Source organism: Dromaius novaehollandiae, chromosome 10 (genome assembly GCF_036370855.1).
Source record: "Dromaius novaehollandiae isolate bDroNov1 chromosome 10, bDroNov1.hap1, whole genome shotgun sequence".
In the NCBI taxonomy this organism is placed as follows: domain Eukaryota; kingdom Metazoa; phylum Chordata; class Aves; order Casuariiformes; family Dromaiidae; genus Dromaius; species Dromaius novaehollandiae.
This window is the reverse complement of record NC_088107.1, coordinates 4,743,353-4,763,850: the sequence shown is the minus strand read 5'-3', so window position 1 is coordinate 4,763,850 and position 20,498 is coordinate 4,743,353. Positions and strand designations below refer to the sequence as shown.

The 20,498-nt window shown below is 47.5% G+C and overlaps 1 protein-coding gene across 2 annotated transcripts in view; it reads right to left on the bottom strand.

The window, feature by feature from the left end:
* The window catches only part of IGF1R (insulin like growth factor 1 receptor), a 181,934-nt gene extending 166,265 nt beyond the window's left edge, over positions 1 to 15,669 (bottom strand). The window contains exon 1 of one of the 2 annotated variants that reach the window (XM_064517916.1): positions 14,051 to 15,669. In XM_064517916.1, coding sequence (XP_064373986.1) covers positions 14,051 to 14,144 — 94 coding nt within the window. In that variant the 5' untranslated portion in view covers positions 14,145 to 15,669. The remainder of the gene's footprint in view (positions 1 to 14,050) is intronic. The other variant, XM_064517915.1, reaches the window with a different exon arrangement.
* Between the last annotated feature and the right edge of the window lie 4,829 nt (positions 15,670 to 20,498).

Below are 20,498 nucleotides of genomic sequence, written 5' to 3'. Positions count from 1 at the left end.
AAGTCAATAAAAAACAATTATTTCATTTACAAAAATAGAAAATCATTTTATATAAACCACTTAAACACACTCTTCTAAAAATAAACTTAATTACAAATCTAACATGAAATTATAACAGCATATATTAGGGCCAATGCCTACTGTAATTTAAATAAAAATAGTAGGCATATAATTTACACAAAAAAGTTTGGACTGGTGAATTTACTGTTCGGTGCTCTCTTGGAGCCACCCTTTGTTGAAATGTTACCAGTTTAATATCAAGAGCTACTTCTGCAAGTGCCTCATTTCAGTTTGCTTAAATAGTTCAGCTCAACAAGCAATTTGTTCCAAATTAAAACAAAAATATGCTGAGTAGAAACCTGTAAAATAGTCAGTGGATAAGACCTATTAGCTCTGAAATTTTGAGGGACACTATTTTCTCTGTTCAAGGTTTTTTTTTCGTGCATGTCCATCACATTTAAAGAAGTTTTAATTAAGCCTTTAAATTCAGGTTTTCTGCATTTCAATTAAAATTCTATTTCCACCCAAATAGAAAAATAACACAAATGAGAAGTAATCTACCAGCAAATGCATAATTTACCATTTTGTCACTTTAAAATGTGAAAACTAAGGATCTGAGTAAATATAAGTAAGTTATCTAATTACTTACATGAATATGTAGAAACACCAAATGCTATTTATTGGTAGAAGTGCCTCATTTTCCTTAAAGGTCATACGTGCCAATCAATGTGTTCTAACAGCTGTCCATCAAAAAAAATCCACACACACACCCCAAATATGCAAAATGAGATTAAAATTGTTTAAACCAAGCTTTTCCTGCTTGCTGTTTTAAGCCACTATGAAAGTCACTCACACCCCATCTCAATAAAATAAAAAATTATAATAAGCTAATAATGCTCTGTGAAGCCTTCGCACTAATGAAGTAATAAACTTTAAAGGACAAACTGGACAGAAATTCCAGCAAGTCTGATGCTCCCAACAGAAGATTAGGAAGCTACATAGAGCTGAAACGTCCAGCAGAAGCATTAAAATTGTTCCAATTCTGTAAAGCTGTTATATGCGTTAAGCACCCAGGCAAAACAAACCAACCTGCCACACTTCAGTAAAAATACCGGACAGGGGGCTGGACAATGATGCATTAATCCTCATGTTCAGATTTTCGGTTATTTCAATGAGAAGCCCTTGCTTCCTCCCTGCGCTGGGAGTGAGTATTTTTTCTTCCAGCCCACCTCTACCTCTCCTACAGAATTCCTGTGCAATGTGTAGCTAAGTCACTTAAACCAAACTTTTCACTGCATAGACAAAAAAAGCACACGTACCACTGTTGGCTGGAAAACAGTGCTAAAATAACCATTTTTTTCCCTTTTCCATCACTCCTGTTCTCAAGCACACAACCCCATCCCTTCAGACTCTCATCGGGTCCTTCCATGAGCTCATGTCACTTGCTAATTAAATCAGCCAAGAAGAAGATGAACTCCCCCATCCTCTGATCATCCAGCAGTTATCACTGTGCACAGCATCCCATGGACCCATAGCCTAAATGACGCTCATCGCTTTCTGGGCAGCGGACATGATACCGACAAAGCTGGCCTCACAAGCATGCCCTTCTTCAGCCAACATACCCAGGAGCCACGCAGCGAGCACGTGGGACTCTACAGAAAGGCTGAGTATTGATGGAGAGGAGAACTGAGGGGCACATGCCCAAGTGGGGTATGTCAGACACTTTAAACGGGCCATTCCTCCCCCAACCAGCAGAATCGGGGATGTATGACAGCTTATCCTCAGGCTATCTACCATTCACTTCTCTCCACCTTCGCCCTGCTAAATGAGATTCATATCCTCGCTAGGTCTGGGGAAAGCTGGGAGGTGTTAAAGATGAACTCAAGGTAGGAGACGCTACGAGCAGTGACAGTCACTCCGAGGTCAGAACGGTATTTTGATACTGCAGTAAACAAGGCTTGGGGCCGCACGCTGAACAAGCGAAGAAATACCGAAGAGTCGCACATTTCTGTGAGCACAATTGCTCCTGAAAGGATGAAGGAAAAAAATCACGTGGAATGCATGGACAGTATCACAACACACCTTCCCAGGAAAGCCAAACTACGTTCATACAAACAACCTCAACTGCCATTTTTTTCCTAACTGTATGTGACACCAAGTAATCTTAACAGTCTTTTGTGAAGATCTGGGGTTTATTTTTAGCATAATATATTGACTATCTCCTTATCAGCCAGCTGATTCCAACACCCCCACTCTCATACTCCAGCTAAGAATATAATCTCAGAACGCTTCACAATGCACAGCTTCCCGGCGAAAACACCTCAATCTGGGTGAGAGAGTCAACACAAGTATCTGAAGTCATTTTTAAAAGCACTAACGAAGCGAAGTCCTTTCGCAACCCCTCAAGGATAGCATTTCTCCCTGCTTTACAACTGGAGAGGGAAATACAAACAGCCGAAGGAGGAATACAATTTCTTCCCAACCCTTGCATGCTGTCAGCTTCTGAAGCGTGAGATGTGATCACTCCCTATTTTAGCATGCATGACTACCAATGTTGTTGCTCACAAAATTATCCAGTCCCTTTTTAAAATCCAGCTACAGTATTTAACTTGAGGCTTTTCTATCCAACAAGTGGACAGAGGAGAATGCACTGACAACAGCATCTTGCTATGTTTTATTTGTTGCTCATAAAAAAGAAAATTCTTGCTCTCAATTTATACCTGTCAAATCAGTATTTAAACAGAACCAAATCTGGAAAGAAAAACAAATGTGAACACAACTGTGCAGCCTTGCGATACAACATCTGATTCACACATTCCAATTCTCTCGCTCTCAAACACTGCAATGTATTCTGGACAAATTTAAAAATAAAGTCACTGATATCAACTACACAAACACCAAGAAAACCCTCAGACAATGTTGGCTTAGCCACTGGAATGTGTAATTCTTGTTTTCATACTATCATTTTCCTTTGTGAAAGATACTGGAAACATTTTTTGCCAGATTAACCAACTCTGACTTCAATCTCGCTGACATTTCTTAAGTCTTGCTGATAACAAATAATCCCATGCATATGCAAATGGTGGAATAAACTGTCAGGAGCAGGCACTTGCAGAGGATGCCTCACAGAGGTGCGCATTTATTCTGCCCCAGTCTAACCTGCAATGAGATATCCGAAACGAAACAAAGCCCAAAAGGTACAGCCTCGACAGCTTACAGAAGGTGGATTTTCAGCCTCGATGGTTTTTGCTTTGGGAGATATTTTTAAATATTAAAGAGATGAAAGAATTGAGAACAGAGACTGCATCTGTTGCCATCACATTTTAACCACAGTCCATGTATTTATACAGTGGAATCTCCAAAATAACACTGCATCTGTTAAGATGACAGTGTTTTTCCATGGGCGCTGTGCTGTGTTAGAGCAGTTACTCCAAAGCTATTGCTTTTGAAGTGCTGATTGTGATCCACCCCAAATTCTTTTCGTAATCTTCCTCAAATGTGTTGAATTGTGACAAGCTGCTGTTTCTCAGTAAGGCTGGGAAACAACAAAACCCTAATGCATCTCATCAGTGGGCATTTGGCACTAAAGCCTTACTGGTAATGCAATGTGTTTATTTAAACAATGAACTACCAAAAGACATACACAAAACACAAGCCGTGTAAAAACAGATGTCCGTTCAACATGTGTTTCTGCTGAAGGCCAGGGCATACTCCCCCACGACGCACACGCATTATCAAACGCATTTCTCTGCCTTACTGCTGTTGAGTAACAACTGAACCAACTTAGAAGAATCTCTGTTCCTTCACTTGTAACACTGGCCACATTTTAGAACAGCAGCCCATTAGAGCGTACACAAGCTCCAATTTTAAAAGGGACTCTCACAAGCTAATCAAAATATTATATAGGTATATCAGACCTCTTGTTAAGAGCAATAAGAGCAATATATTGGTCCATGTATTCAGCCTTCTCTAATGTGACAAAAATTCAAACATTTTTAGTGCACCAAAAAAAAAAAAAAAAAGAAAAGAAAAGAAAAAGGAAGGAAATGGACAAACAAAACCCAAAACCTTCAGTCGCTCCCAGACTCAGAACCCCAGCAGGCTCCATCACAATCTCCAACCAAACCAAGTCTCAGGTTTGAAACAACAAACATGCCTTCCTTAAAACGACAACCACACAGACTCGACCTCTATCATGGCTGTAGCCACAGAAAAAGCAGCAAGGGAATACTAACACAAGCTATTAAAAGGAAAGGTCCATATCCCAGGTACATGAGCAATAAGACCAACAGATCCTTTGACTTTTGGCATCTTCTCTATACACAGACGAAGTCAGATATTCTGCTGGCTTGCAACTTTCCTCCTCCCAATTTTGGTACCTCTCTTGTGTGAGAAAGGGGAGCACAAGACACACACTAGCAGCAAGTTATGTGCCCCTCACAGCTGTCAGTTCATCCCTCTGCCATCTTCCCATCCTCCTGGGAGATTTGGTATTTGCAAGGAACCGATAAAATGTACATCTAAAAAAAAAGTTTCAGCCACGATAAACTGAAGGCGAATGACATTAACTACAATCGATACAGAACCACAAGCTGCTTCCACCTGCTGGGGATACAGAACAACTGGAGAGAAGCAGCTAAAAATCCCCTGTTGTGGCAGCCGGACGTCACCACCATCCCAACGGACCCCCCCCTCTCCATCCCAGCAGGTCTGTGAACCCTCTCACACACAGTTTCTGACACCATCTTAGCCAGGTCTCTTCTCAATACCAGTTTCCAGCAAAGAGGAAGGCAGAACCACCTGAAACAGCTTAACAAGAACAGCCCTTACTATTTAACTCCATCAATATTCTGAAGATCAAACCAAATCCCCAGTGGGATCGGTGCAACCTGAGCACAGAACACAACAGTAACAACATAACCGCACACAAAACCCTCCAGGAGAAACCAATAAAAATAACACAACAATTACACAACAAAATCACTTCTGCACTGGTGAAGAGCACAGCAGAAAAGACAAACGAGGTATTTCCAGTGTGATTTAAACTCTTAACACTACAGCCAAATGCTACCCTCAGTCAGCTAAGCCATGCGAATAGCTGTTTGTGCGTACAGCGCAGTGCCGGTGCCCGCGCGCCTCTTGCGAGGTGCCTGCAATGTGCTTTTGAGCCTTTACAGGGACATACCACTCCCACACTGAAGAACTTAAGGGGAGGTGACAGGAATGGCAGGGGAGCAAAATGCATTATTTGTAGAAAGCCCAACTGTGGAAAAAGTGGAGACAGGCTCTAAGCTGAAGCCAACGCAAATACTGAGGAAACCAGCTCCAGGGAGATCCAGGGATAAGGCCGTTTCACAAATGCTAAGCCAATTCTCCTTTAACAGCTTGGTTATAGACAGTTTCCAGCACCAGCCGTCACCGGGCTTTGCTCCAAAATGCTGTACCTATTTGATTAAGATTGAATATTTGAACTGCCCATCTCTACAAGACGACCTTCCAATCCCAGAAAATCGTCTTACCGTTTTCTGAAGACTGCTCTATCACACGTCATTTCAGGGTTTCTACAGTATAAACTACTTCAGGAGACTGCTTCCAGTCCTCATTTTCCCAAACACTAGCAGAGTAAAACTGATTTGACTGTCAGTCTAGCTATTGTCCACTGCTCTCCAAATTAACGAAAGTTTTACTTCAGTTCAGTCTGAAGTTTTAAAGATGTTTCCCAAGAGGAAATAAGGAACTGTCTGTCTACAGAGTCGGGAAAACCAGCACGGTATCAGTTTATGTTTGGAGAAGCTGTTTTTGCATCCAAAAGATCTGGAATACTCTTTCACCACCAACAAACTTTTCCAAATGCAACAACTCAGCTCTTGCAAAGTTTTCCTGTGCAGGCATACTAGGAAGACTTCTCATACTGAGTATCACGATCCGTAAGGAAATCAGATGCAGTGGCCCACTAAGCAAAGGGAAAACCGCCTACCACCTTGCTAAAACACCTCTCACAAAACCACAGCAGCACTAACACAAGAAAGAATAACTAAAATAACACGATGCTATCCCACCCTACCTGAGCCAACACAGCTACTAACACAGCCTTTCAGCTGCTGGGCTCACAGAACCCTCATCCCACGAATACCTTCCACAAATGCCTACAGAAATTTGTATATAACCAAGTAAAAACCAAGCATCTTAGCCCTCCCTGCCACTTTGTCTCATTTGCCTTATATATAATCTGTCACTATATTTAATTTGAGCCTAACAACATAATCCGTGCTGGAGAATCACGCGTTTGGGTGCAGATACCTACAGTATTCCACTAGTAACAAATGGAATAGATACTTCAAAAAGCACATTATCTCAGCTCTAATTAATGCATGCTCCCTCTTACCATCAAGCCATTTATTTTAAACCTGTCAGATATACTTGTAATGTAGCATCATGAATAATTTAAAAAGTAATCTGTATAAAGCAAGTTTATAAACTCAACAGCAGGTACAGTACCTTTCATTCAAACAGACTGTGCTCTGATAAAGTACAAGGGATCTTTGACTGCTTCAGCATGTATTCATTTTATGCATTCTGAACTTCAAAAACTCTTCTTTCCTGCCTCCAATCACACCTTCCATTATTTGAACAGGATTTCATAAGTAACTAACTTAAACAAGTAGCATACCAATTTGTGAACTTTTCACACTGAAGCAAAAACTACAAAGCTCCTGGAAAGAATCAGAAAGTGACCCGCCACCCACTGAAGAGCAACAAAAACAAACAAACAAACACGAAAACAAAGTCCGTCTCTATCATCAAGAGCCCTAATATATTCTGCATTTCCCTGATGTTCTTGCATTTTGACACTGCTCCTCTCCACAGGGAGAAGGGATGCCAGGCTAAAAATTTTGAGAGAGAGAGAGGGGAAAAAAAAAAGCCCACCTGTTAAGAGAAAGTGTTTTGATCAGAGTTGATGTTCACACTTTCAAGTAAACAGAGATATCTTTACAGCGTGTAATGGCACCAATAACAGGTTTGCAGATAACACTCTCCCTGACAGGTCACAGAGCTGTTTCAATAACATGCACCTTGCTAGCAACACATGGCAAATGAAATCATTGGGTCACTGGACTTGCCCAAAAAAACATGTCTTCACAGACTAAGTGATTTATCAATATTATTGCCCACAAAAGCAGGACACAATACCTGTTTTATAAATTATTACAGTAAAGCACACACATTTACAGTTCACCAATTTCCTGCTGTAATGAAGCTTCTTAGTCACATAATGCATATTTTATTAAGTCAACAGCACAGCATACATGAAGTTCTCAAAGCACAACCTTGCTAGCACTTCTCTTCAGTGACAAGTTTAATGTCAGTTATTCCTCCAAGTGATTATTAAAATGACCTCATGTTGCGACAAGAGCACACACTTGCTCTTCAACCAAAATATTTATTAAGTGGATTTATTCCTCTACAGGAGCAACCGTACTGCTGCTTTGGGGTGGGAGGTCCCCTCTAGTTGGGTAGATCAAAGAATCCGGTTACCTCAAAAACTATTTGGAGAGTCACTAAAAGACATGGATGCTTATTTCTGCCCTTACCATCAAGTTTACCAAGAAAGGAACAAAGTAATAAGGAATCTATCTACAAGTCTGGCTTCAAAAAAAAAAAAAAGTATGTTACATTAAGACTTAATAAGGCAAATGCAAATCAATCTGTAAAATACAGAAAAATGTTGTCAATTTTCCTTTTTCAACAAATTTTAAATAATTTAGCGCTACAACAACAACTTCTGGAGAACATCAACACTTAAAAAGCTAACTGGTGTCTCAAAAGAAATCGTAAAGGAACTGATCACATTTAGCATTTGTGAGAATTAAAAAGTTTCAGTGATAAATGCGAGTTAAATCTTCAAAATCCACCACCATGCTAACACCAGTTTTGCAGGAATGCATCTCCTTAATGAATAAGACAAACTGTTACCAAACTCCTTTACGAAAACAAGAAGTCCTGCCTAAGGCAACTGTAGCCTATCTGGGGGGTTGAGGAATTGGTACAGCTCCGTTTGCAGAGCTCAGAGATGTATGAATGAATATTGCCTGTTGCTAATCATTTGCCCATCCTCGAAGTTTGCCTCAGACAGTTCTGGACACAAAAAAAGACAGATATAGTACTACAGAAATCAGTCCAGATTGTACCTGTCATGGCTTGGCTGGGGGGGGAAGAAAAAGAAAAAAAAGAAAACAGGCTGGCTAACAACTACAAATGCATCTTCATGAACTGCTCTTTGATGACTTCTACTTTTGTACAATAAAAGTATTTTGAAACTATTCTTTTTAAAGGGGCTTTCATAAATCGGAAAAACTAATCCAACTAACCTACACAAAGAAGCTGTCTATACAATTTACAGTGATAGAAAAATTATACATGTCAAATATATCAAAATGCTAGAACAGTATTTCTACCTTTCAAACACATCATTGCATTCCAGGAGTCTTTCTGCAAGAGGAACTCTTAAAAACAGTACGTTCCCTTACCACCTAAGACCAGAAACCTTAAAAGCCCAGCTTTGTCAGGAAGATCTGAAATAAACTGAAACTATGCCTGTGCAATAACTTTAATTATGTGACACCCGAAATAGTTACTCAGACTGCAGCTAATTTAGTAACATACACAATAGTTCTCAAAAATACTAAACTGCCATTTACCATTGCTTTCCTAAGCACACACACAAACATATATATGAAACAGCTGCTACTTGATAATATCACAAAGCACTTCCAAATGTGAAAGCTTCACACTAAAATTCGAATAAGAATGTATTTAAGTTTATAAACCGAAGTTTAAAGAACGGTTTCAGAAAACTGCAATTGCTTCTCAGTCAACATCTTTTCAAGGAAGTAAAAAAATACTGATGAAATTTATTAACTATAAATTTTGGGCGGAATACCCCAATTCTTAAAGTAATTTCATTCAGTACAGTTTGCAAGCTATCAACTTTGGGACCATCACAGATGATGAGCTAGACAAGTTGTTTTCCCTTTGGGATCGTAAAACTAACACGAAGAGTGAAGAAAACAAGTTTCCTGCGCATATTATTTCTCTCTCCCTCAAGGCTCAGGACTATCAAAGTTCACTACAATGAAGTTTGAGGCAGCTCGCAACTCGCACAGATGGAATCTATACGCAATGTAATTAATCATTTAACAAAACTGTCTCTTCTGGTCCCACTGAATTAATAATTCCAGTGATCACCAGTAAAATTACCTCAACATTAGAGTAAAAAGAATTAAACACTGACTGGGGAAGAGGAGAAAGCATAAGTTAAACATGAATTGAAATCACTCTTTAAAGCCAATAGTTATAACCCAGAAACATATTTTAATTCTAAATGCTAGGTGCTTTGGGGGGGCGGGGGGGGGAAGGAGAAGAAAAAAAACTCCTTACTACAGACATTCTCCTCCAAGTTCTTAGTAAATGCCAGTTTAGTAGAAAACTCAGCATGATTTGAAACAACTTCTCCCAAAGTAACACATACCAAATACAAATTAATTATTTAACAATGAAGACAGATTCAAAAACGATCACACAAATACTGAAACACTAGATTTTGTATGTTATTTTAAGATGAAAACAATATTTATTTGTCACTGGAGTTGTGCTTTAAATATACTCTAGAATTAGTTTGAAAGAATAACCAATGAGGGAAAAAACTAACAAAAATCTAACACAATACTTTATCAAATCTGACCAACGTCCTTTTGAAAACCAAAAAATTCATGTGTTCTGTTGAACTAAAGTTCAAACTAATTGATCTTTCTTTTTTACTCTCTACAACCCCGTTCTCTCACTTCTAACAATATTTATTAAATACCTTGCCAAGAACCATGTTAAACTTCCTTCACTTTACACAAAGAACAATATTTTTCTCTCTTAAGTATTGGTTCAGCATTGAGACTTTCTAGTACACATCCTTCCATTCCCATTCCTCTGCTTTCTAACCTTTTAAACACATTTTGCCTGATATTAGCTAAGTCATTACCATTTCCTAACCCTTTCAATTACTGAGTCATACAAGCCTTTGCTCCAGTTCTGGTAGTGAAACACTTTGAAGGTATAATCTAACACAATCAAAAAAGCTGAAGTACTGCCTGGTTCACCAGTCCTTCCTATAGGCTCTAATCATAATCCCTTCCTCATCACCTCCAAAATATTCCTTTCCTTCTATTTCTGGCACACTCGATTAATATCCATTCCTTTAACGCTGGCACTTTCTATTCACAACCTCAAATAAAGAAGGAATTATGTAACTCACACTTAACAATATTCTCTAACCACCAGGCATACAGGAAAATGCTGATGTAAAAAATTAGGTGTGTTAATACTCGCTCAGGAGGTCATGAGGGTTTTTACTAAGCAACCTGGGATAGAGATTCAAACATAAAAGCATGAACTACTTTTTGTTAGCATGGGAAGCACAAAATACAGCCTGAATATCCATATATAAGCTCAGAATTAAGATGAACAGACCCATTAATATATCACTCCGAAGTATTATCAGACCTAATGACACTATTTTTGTTCCGCATGTTTAACCCTCTCCCTTCCAGACACCCCATTTCAAGGTACGCTACTTGAGAGCGAAAATCAAAACACCATCACGCTTAAGCAAGAAAACACTGAGTTTAGGCTTCATCTTAACCCCAGCCTCCAACAGTTAGTGCTTTACACATCACATGCATTGTAACACCAGCACATACTTCATCCTAACGAAGGGTTTTTTATATTTTCATGCCTTTTAAACAAAATCTCAAGACGTTCTGAGCATCTTTCAGTGCCTGTTTTTTAATCGGAAGCTTTCCACTGAAGGTACCTGCATTTTAAAGAGACTCCTGTCATCTAATCATGAACAGATTTTATATAGTTTAGCATTAAAGAGACGGGTTTTCCCCCCCCTGTTGTAACTCCTTTGTATTCCTATTTAGGAATGCCTTGCTTGTTTGACCGAAAATGGAAGTGCCTTTTAGCTATGACACAGTATATATGAAAAACAAATAAAAATTAAGATTAATCTTCCTTCCACTATTGTGGGGAGAGAGAAGAATATGAAGAGATGCAAAACATCTGCTCTGGAGATCATTTTTCCCCCTAAAAGCAAAATTCTTTCAGCAATTACTCGCAAAAACAAAGGCTATTAAACTATAAACTACAAAGACAATCGATTAGAGGCAGCATTCAGCTAAGACAAGTTTTTCAGCATATCTTCTCATATTTAAATGCCTAGACCTTCAGAAGAAGGTATTTCAGTTGGGAGGTTCTCAATTGGGTCATTTTAGCTAAATGGTAACTGCAAACACTTCAGAGGACTGGAAGCTAACATATTGTTTCTGCCCTATTTTATGGCAAGAGCTGGACAAGCATTTTTATTTGAAAACGTTCTGTAGCAGGTAAAATAAAAAAATGTATCTCAGTATTTTAAGAATACACGAGACCTCCTGCTTTTCTTTTTCTCCCAGCTACACAATCCTGTTTTAAGCCCTGCCCTGAAGAAGGGCACTGGGGTTTTGTTTTTAAACCTGAAGATTAATCTTCCCTCTTGAAAACTGCTCCAGCCAAGAAGTTCAGCTCATGGCAGAAAGACTGCAACCCTCCAGCCCTCGCCGGCCCTGCCACTGCAGTGCAAAAGGCAGAGTTGCGTCTTAATTTGCAACGAGTTAATTGGCATTCACTGCCTAATGAAACACAGTATTACCCAACACGCGTTACAGGCTCCATCTCTGCACTTCTTGCTCAAACGTTTTTTTTCCCAGTTAGCCTCAGTGTCGGTGCATCCAAAGAACTTCCCCTTCTTTTCAACGTGAAACTGCCGCTTTCAGAAAAGCCTTTACAGCTCCCAAATTCTTTCCCCTTTTATTTAAAAACAGAGAAAATTTCCTCCCTGCCTTACAACAGCAGACATCTTTTCATAAAGAAGAGGCACAGAACAGCAGCCCAAGTAGTATGTTAAAAAAAAAAAAATACAGCGGAAGAAATCAGAGCATGAAGACAGAGAAACCCCCCTGTCTCTGCAGACAGAACCAGCGGGTATCAGAACGGCTGGGCTCGTTTAACATCTCCTGCCTACGGAGGGTCTGAAACGCACAGAAACGCCGAAAACGCAGCCGGGGCGGTGGCAACACCCGGGCACCACACACACATTTTTTTTGTTGTTAATATGTATACACACACCACAAGCCACGTTTCCCTCCACGCACACGGAGGAAGTAGCTCACGCTCTTAGCTCGACTGCAGAAATCTTCTATCTAGATAAAAATCTAGATTAAAAAAAAACACGTTTACCAGCCCCCGGGCATCGAGCGCTTCTGTTTACGCCCAGACCTAACGCACCGGCCTAAAAATGCACGAGAGTGAGGACCGTGACCTTTGCACCGCGGGGCGCCACCGCCACCGCGCAGCCCCCCGCGGAGCAGCGCGGCCCCGACGGCGACACAGGCGCGCGGGGCCCCGCGGTCCGCCCGCACCGCGGAGGGGCCGTTTCACCCCCGACACCGCGAGGGCCGAGCTCCCGCCGCGGGGCAGCAGCGCGCGGCTCTTGTTCGCTACGCGGCTCGCGGCCGCGGTGAACCGCGCACACACCGCGGAGGGGGCGGAGGGGCGCTGCTACCCCCCCCCCCCGGAGTTGGGGGCCGCTGGGTAAGAGCCACCTCCCTCCGGGCAGCCGGGAGGGAGGGCGAGATGAAGCCCAGGGTTTTCAAACGCGCCCGCGGAGCAGATGCAGCAGCCGGCGGAAAAACGCGCTCGTCCCCGCGGGCGGGCGGGCTGCCGGCAGCCTCGTGCGCACCAGCAGCCCCGGAGCCCCTCGCCGACACCCACACACACACACACACACACACACACACACAGAGCCCCTCACCAACCGACACACACACACAAACACACACCCCAGGAGCCCCTCGCCGACACCCTCCCACCGACAGCCCGGGAGCCCCTCGCCGACACCCTCACACATATACACACACACACACACACACACACACACACACAGAGAGCCCCTCACCAACCGACACACACACACAAACACACACCCCAGGAGCCCCTCGCCGACACCCTCCCACCGACAGCCCGGGAGCCCCTCGCGATACCCTCACACACACCGACAGCCCGGGAGCCCCTCGCGATACCCTCACACACACCGACAGCCCGGGAGCCCCTCGCGATACCCTCACACACACCGACAGCCCGGGAGCCCCTCGCGATACCCTCACACACACCGACAGCCCGGGAGCCCCTCGCGATACCCTCACACACACACAGGGAGCTCCTCACCGACCGACACACGCACAAACACACCCCCCGGGAGCCCCTCGCCGACACCCTCAAGCACACACACACCTGGGAGCCCCTCGCCGACACCCTCACACAAACACCCTCCCCCCCCCAGGAGCCCCTCACCAACTGACGCACAAACACACAGCCGGGAGCCCCTCGCCGACACCCTCACACAAACGCGCACACACACACACACCCCGGGAGCCCCTCGCCGACACCCTCACACAAACGCGCACACACACACACACCCCGGGAGCCCCTCACCAACACACACACAAACACACACACCCAGGAGGCCCTCGCCGACACCCTCAGGTACACACACACACGGAGCTCCTCACAGAAACCCTCACACACGTAAACACACACACGGAGCCGCTCACCGACACCCCCCCCACACACACACACCCCTCACACACCCGGGGGCCCCTCGCCGACACCCTCACACACACAGCCCCTCACCAACCGACACACAAACACACCCGGGAGGCCCCCGCCGACACCCTCACACACGTAAACACACACACGGAGCCGCTCGCCGACCCCCCCCCCCCACACACACACCCGGGGGGCCCTCGCCGACACCCTCACACACACACACAGACCCGGGAGGCCCCCGCCGACACCCTCACACACGTAAACACACACACGGAGCCGCTCGCCGACCCCCCCACACACACACACACACACGCCCGGGAGCCCCCCGCCCCCCGCCGCGCACAGCACTCACTTTCTCCATTTGTCGGCCACAGACAAAGTGTGGCGAAGAAGAGCAGAAACCCCCAGAAGAAGGCGAGGGACCCTCCTCCGGCGCCAGACTTCATTCCTCTTTTTTTAATTGGACAAAATCCCCCTTTCAGAAAAAAAAAAAGTCCAAAATCGTTCCGCTTCTCCCCCCCCCCGTTCTCAAAAAAAAAAAAAAAAAAAAACACCCAACAACGAGGGATGAGAAGGGGGGGCGGATAAATAAATCCACGTTGCGTCAAGAAATTAATTAAAAAAGGACCCTTCGGACTGGGAAAGCGAAGGGGCTCGAGGTCCTGCGGCGTTGATCTTCTGGAGGAACCAGACCAAAAAAACCGTAGAGCGATATATATAACGTGTGCGCGCCTGTGCCGCGCTCCCTCCGGCAGCGGCGCGGGCAGGGGCGGCCGGGCGAGGCCGCCTCCGCCGCGCGGGCGGGCGGGCAGCGGGGCGGCGGGCGCCGCCGTCCCCCTCAGCGCCGGCCGCAGCGGCCCGCGGCGCGGAGCAGCAGCAGGCGCGGGGCACGTCGGGGCTGGCAGTCGGCATCCTCGGCCTCCATTTTCAGGCGCCGCACGCAGCGGCAGTGCACGCACAGCGGAGGGGGGATAAAAAAGGTGGCGGGGGGAGGCGAGGTTGTTACAAAACAACAACAGCGCTTCCCGCGACGGCAGGTCGGCCCCTGGGCGCGGGGACGGAGGGCGCTCCCCCCCCTCGGCTCCTCGCCCCCCCTCGGCGAGGGAGGGGAAAAAAAACCACCCACAACAACAACAACAACAACAGCACCGCCACACCAGTCCGGGCGGCTGCAGAGCGCCGAAATGCGGAATCCGGAGCAAAAAAAAAAAAAAAAATTAATAATAAAAAGGATGAATTAAGGCGGCTTCCCCCTGCTCTCCTCCTCCTCTTCCTCTCCGCGGCGCCGCTGCCACAGGCTCCTTCTCTCTCTCTCTCCCCCCAAAAAATGAAATAAAACGCCAGCAGCAGCAATCCGGGACACACACACAAAGCAGCCGCCGGGCGAGCGGCGCGGCGGGGCTCAGCACGCCGCCGCCTCCCCCCGGCGCGCTCCGCCTCGCATCCCTCCTCGCTGCCGAGCCATCGCGCCGGGGCGGGGGGCGGGCGGGGGGGAGAGGACGACGACGACGACAACAACAACAACAAAAACCACCCAGCGAATTTGTAAATCCTCTTTTTTTTTTTTTTGCTGCTGCTGCTGCCGCCGCGGGTGCGCGCGCGCCGCTCGCCTCCCCCTGGCTCTGCGCGGGGCGGGGGCGCCGCGCGGGCCGATCCGCTCCGCTGAAGGTCAAAGCCCGCGAGGCGGCCGCGAAGGGTCCGCGGCTCCTCCGCGGAGGGGGCGGGGGAAGGGGCCGCCGCTCCTCCCCGCTGATTCGCCGCTCGCCCGCGGCAGCGTTTGCGCCGCCGCCGCCTCTCCCCTCTCCCCCCTCCTCCTTCCTCCTCCTCCTCCTCCTCCTCCTCCTCCTCCGCGCTGGCTCGCCGTGCGCGGCGCAGAGTTAACGCTGGTAAACAAGAGCCGCCGCCGCGCCCGCCGCCGCTGCTCTCTGCGGCCGCACGGGGACGGGGCTCGCGCCCGCCCGCCCTCCTCCTCCTCCTCCTCCTCCTCCTCCTCCTCCTCCTCCTCCTCCTCCTCCCGCGCGCGCGCCCGCCCTCACAGAGGCGCGCGCGCTCCCCCCTCCCGCGCGGGCTCCCCTCGCCCAGGCGGCGGCGGCGGCAGCGGCGCGCGCGGAGGCGGCGGCGGCGGCGCTGGGAGCGGGCGCGAGGCAAAAGCCGGAGCGCCGGAGCGGCGGCGACGCGCGGAGCGGGCGCGGCTGGGGGGCGAGGGGCCGCGCTCCGCTCCGCGCCGCGGCGTTCCGCTCCGGGCGGCTGGCGGCGCGGAGCCTCCGCAGGGCGCGGGAGCCGCTCGGGGGTCGCTGCGCGGGCGCGGCCGCAGCTGGGGGGGGCGGGAGGGCGGCGAGCGCGGCTGGACGGCGCAGCGGCACCGCGGAAAACACCGCCTCGCTTTTCAGAAGAAAGAAAGAAAAAAAGCAGAAAAACTGAGGGCTGCGTCGTGAGGAGAGGAGCGCTCCGCGGTGGTGGTTGCGTGGCCTGTGTGTTCCTGTGCTGTGACCGCTGCTGCGTTGTGTGCACGCGCTCTGAGCGCAGCCAGAAGCGTTAAATCGTGCTGTCCCCTTCCGTGCCCGCGCTATTCACTTAATACTGCGTAAAAGCAGCTGTCCCGCGTGTCGCTCTCCACCGCCCACCACCGCGGGCCTCAAGCGGAGACGGACGTGGCCGGCTCGCGGCGGGAAGGGTTGGACTCCCCGGATTGAGAAGACGGGGGCCCCGTGCCGGCTGCACGTCCCGCGCGGTCGCGGAGCGGTGGCGATGCTTTGTCCCGTAGACCCGCGCGCTCGCCCGGCCGGCTCTGTCCCGTGTGCGCACCCGGGTTCGGTGCGTGCTTCCGCCAGGTTCGGCTCCCCCGGGGCAGCCACGCCGCGTGGGGACGTCTCGGTCAGGGTTTCATGGTCCTATGTATTTCATATACCCGTGAAAACCTCGAGCGAGCTGTGCTGCACGTGCTCTGCGCGCAGTTTAGGAGTTACTTGCACACATTGGAGGTAACGTCCTGGGCAGGCCGAGCAGGGCCGCCCCAAGAGCGGCTGGCGTCGCTTGCGCCTTTCTTGGCATCCGGAAACGATTGAAAGGCCGTGTTTGAACGTCACTGCAAGAAGCCCTAAGCGCTGAGGTGGGAGACGTCTCTCTCCTCCGTCCCGTCGGTGCTGCCGCTCTGGGTTTGCGGGGACGCCGCTCTCGCAAAACACCCGTCTGCCCGCGGCAAATACCCGAGTGCTCGGCCGTATTTTAACTTAACAGCAGCCTCGCCGCCGCGCTCGGGGGCCGCCGCGGGGAGAGCCGGCCTCGCTGCTTCCCTGCCTCCGCGCCGGTGCTCCGCGCAGGCCGGCCTAGACTTTATTTTGGCTCTGCAGCAGCTTTGGGGCAGGCTGACCTCTTTACCAGACGCGAGCTACTCGTAACCTTTAAGCACCCGAACGGTTCGTTTTGCCGGCGCGAGGGAGCAGCGGAGATTTATTCCCCTCGTTGTTATTACTGTTTTGCGGGGAAGGCGTGCTGCTCGGGCACCGGGGCTGGGCAGCGTCTGCGGGACGTCCCCGAGTCTGTGGCCTTCACCTGCTTTCTCCCCCGACCCAAATCTCCGTGTATAAACCCCATTTTGTAAGCTGGTAACAAGCCTTTGGTGCAATTGGCCCGTCTGGGGCAGGTGCGACCGTCCGGCGGCAGCAAAACCCCTGCAGCCGCATCGCCTCAGGACCAAACCGCCAGCAGTTGGATACGTTGGTGTCGTGCTCCTCCTGCAAACGGCGGCTCAAAATTGGTCCCTTCAGTAGCAAATAAAAACCAGAAGGGACGAAAGGGCGTTGTTTTTAACTTCTTTGTCATGCACATCCCTCCTTCAAAGAATATGCAGTTACGGGGACGATTTAGGGGCAGCGGCTGAGCAGGAATAACTCTAAAATTCATGTTTTGCTAACAACAACAACAAGCACACAACAGCATTTACAACCCTCGTTGCAGGCCGGAGCTGTCATATCCATAGCAACCACGGCGAGCGGTGCGTGCCGCGTAGTCAGGGTTCCCCTGCACCTGCCTAAAATAGCCGCCGATAAACCGTGCTGCTGGTTGTGCCTCCGTGGCGTCCGTGCTGGGCTCCGGGGAGGTGGTCGCGGCGCCCGGCAGGTCGACTGGACGCTCGTAGGCATCCAGGAGACCATCTGCTTATTGCGTTTTATATCGCAAACTCCCAACATCTGCAACGTGCTTGCAACAGCTGTTAATCTCGCCTTATGAACTCCTGATGGGCACCGTGGAGTTTAACGTTAACACGAAATACTGCCCGCAAGACGTCCAGCCGGAGAGCAACTTCCATCCCCACATCTCGAAACGTCTTTATAGACGGTTAAATGTCACCGTTCACCCACGAGGAAGACAAATATCGCTACCCCCGGACCGCAGAGGAGGAAACAGGCGCAGGTTGGCTTAGTGGCTGCTTATTTGTTTTTAATCTCAGGTAAACAGGCATTTATTTCAAAGAGATTTCAAAATAAACCTCTGGTTTCTCTGTGTGTTTGTAATCAACTCCAAATGGAGGCAAATATATGAAAATTAAGATTATTTGTCCGAGCTCGGCAGCCTTTACGTAACCGGAATCCAAAGGAAAGTCAATAGTGGATTGAGGTATGGGCTGTAACAGTCCATTTACACTGAATCTCTGAGAGAGCTCGATACGAAATAAAAAGACTTAAATATTACATGTGCGTGATAGATACAAAAACATATATTCTTAAGTTTTCATTTCTTCAGGTCTCCAACATGTGACACGTTAATGTCAGACCACGTGAAATCCAAAGCACTTTACATTTGCAGGAAGGAAGAAGGACGTCCGTGTCCTGTCGTGTGCTATATCCGAGAAGATTACGGAGAAACACAGCCCTGTAACTAATAAAGTCACTCACCAACATAGAGAGGAAAAAGTTCCCAGAAGCCGTCGAAGAAAAACTGACTCCCTCTTGCTGGGACAGGAATTTCACTCATGAAGGACAGGATTGGCCCTGGTGTTTTTTCTAAAGAGATCAAATTATCTTTAGATTTTAGGGTAAATTAACGTATAGCTGTGGATGGCTGCATATACGTTTAAATGATACCGACCGTGCTTTAGAGCGGTGGGTGGTGCGGGAAGGCGCAAACATGAGCACGTGCTGGAGGTCGGCTTTAAAAAGGCCCTTCACCCTCGACAGGTCTTGACATCAATTTTCCCCTCATTTACAGTGTGTACCCTATATGATCACATATTTTTAAACGGATGACTCATATGTTCAATGGCAGGAGAAGGAATATTAGTCTAAACGCAGAGGAGATGGAAATAAGGTTGTTAATCATAAGTAGTGGCTTGGGGATGAAATTAAGGCTAAACAGTGCGGGACATGCCAAACGCAAGAAATCCCAATAGTCCTTGAAAAACCCGCTTTCTGCGAGCCTGGGTACCACCTCCGGCTGCCCCCTTCCTCCGCATCCCTGTTCTTGCCACCCCGGCTGCGTGCTCCAAGCGGGCGCAGCGCCTGTGCCGTGAAATGAATACCTCCTTCCTGACATGCTTAGAAAACTACTCTATTTAAACAAATGGTTCAGTGCTCCTGCTTTGTTTACTAAGGACATGGACTTGAACCAGAAACACTAACTTCAAGTATTTTCAAACTTTAGGTCAAATCAGAATATGGGATGTGGGTGTGATGCTGGTTTTGTGTAGAATTTAAAGCGAATTAAAACTTCCTTTTATTTCTCTTTGTTTTTAATGTGAGGGCTCTGAGATTTTTTAATTGCAGTCTTGGTTTTCTCATTTTGCATTTACACCATCTACAAACAACTTGCCAGGAATATTCGCGTTCTGCGAATAGGATGGTTCCAGGATAGAGGAGTTACTCAAGAAATGGACTTTGAGCCCGTTGCTTAAATCCCAAGTACCAGCAGATTATAACCCCAGCCGAGACAAACTCGGTCTCGTTTACATAATGCTTTTACTAACTCCTCTGCAGTCAGTGCCACGTGGATGCATTCAGGCTACTGCTTTTTTCTGGATGGGCTCCCCTTAGCCCTGTCTGTACTTTTATCCTCCCCCCGGAGACATTTGCAGCTATAATTCAGTCCAAACTGGGAATATGTAGCGTAACAGCTGCTAAGATCAGCCCTCAAAGAGCTGGTATCTGTACCCTCCTCAGTGACTTCAGACCACTATTCCTACAAGCTCAGAAATATTCCAGACCGCTCAAATATTTGCCCAAAGATGTTGGACAAACCACGCGAAGCATTTCCCTTAAAACCTCTCCCAACTGCGTGCTCCCCCTTTTCTCCCTTCAGAGCATTTCTAAGCTAAAACCGGTATTCATGCAAATGAACCGGGGAAAGACTGAGCATTTGTCCTTCAGCGTCGTGTGTGCTTCTGGATTTGTTTTGCGAGAGAGAGTTGTCATTTGCCTGGAAGTTCCCATAGTGAATTTATTGGTCTTCTGACGTTCCTGGCGCCAGGTCTGCATTCCCATAAAACGAGCCAGAAGAAACTTTGGAAACAGAACCTTTATAGTATCCCCAGATTGGGCCATATTCAACTCCGAAGTCAGCAGGTGCAACGCCCATTGATTTCAGTGGGAATTCTGTCTGCTTACGCTGGAGCTGAACTTGGTCCACAGCATCTGGGCAACTTTCCCAAAAACTCTCTTCGCTGAATGCAGGGAGTGAAGCAAAGCTTAACACGCTTCTCTGTGGTCCCTCGGAAAGGAATCGGGCTGTCTGCTCAAAAAATTGTAGGAAAAAAAAATACCTGCTAGTCTTGCAAAGCTGCTTTTGCAGTTGGATCTTAGTGGGAA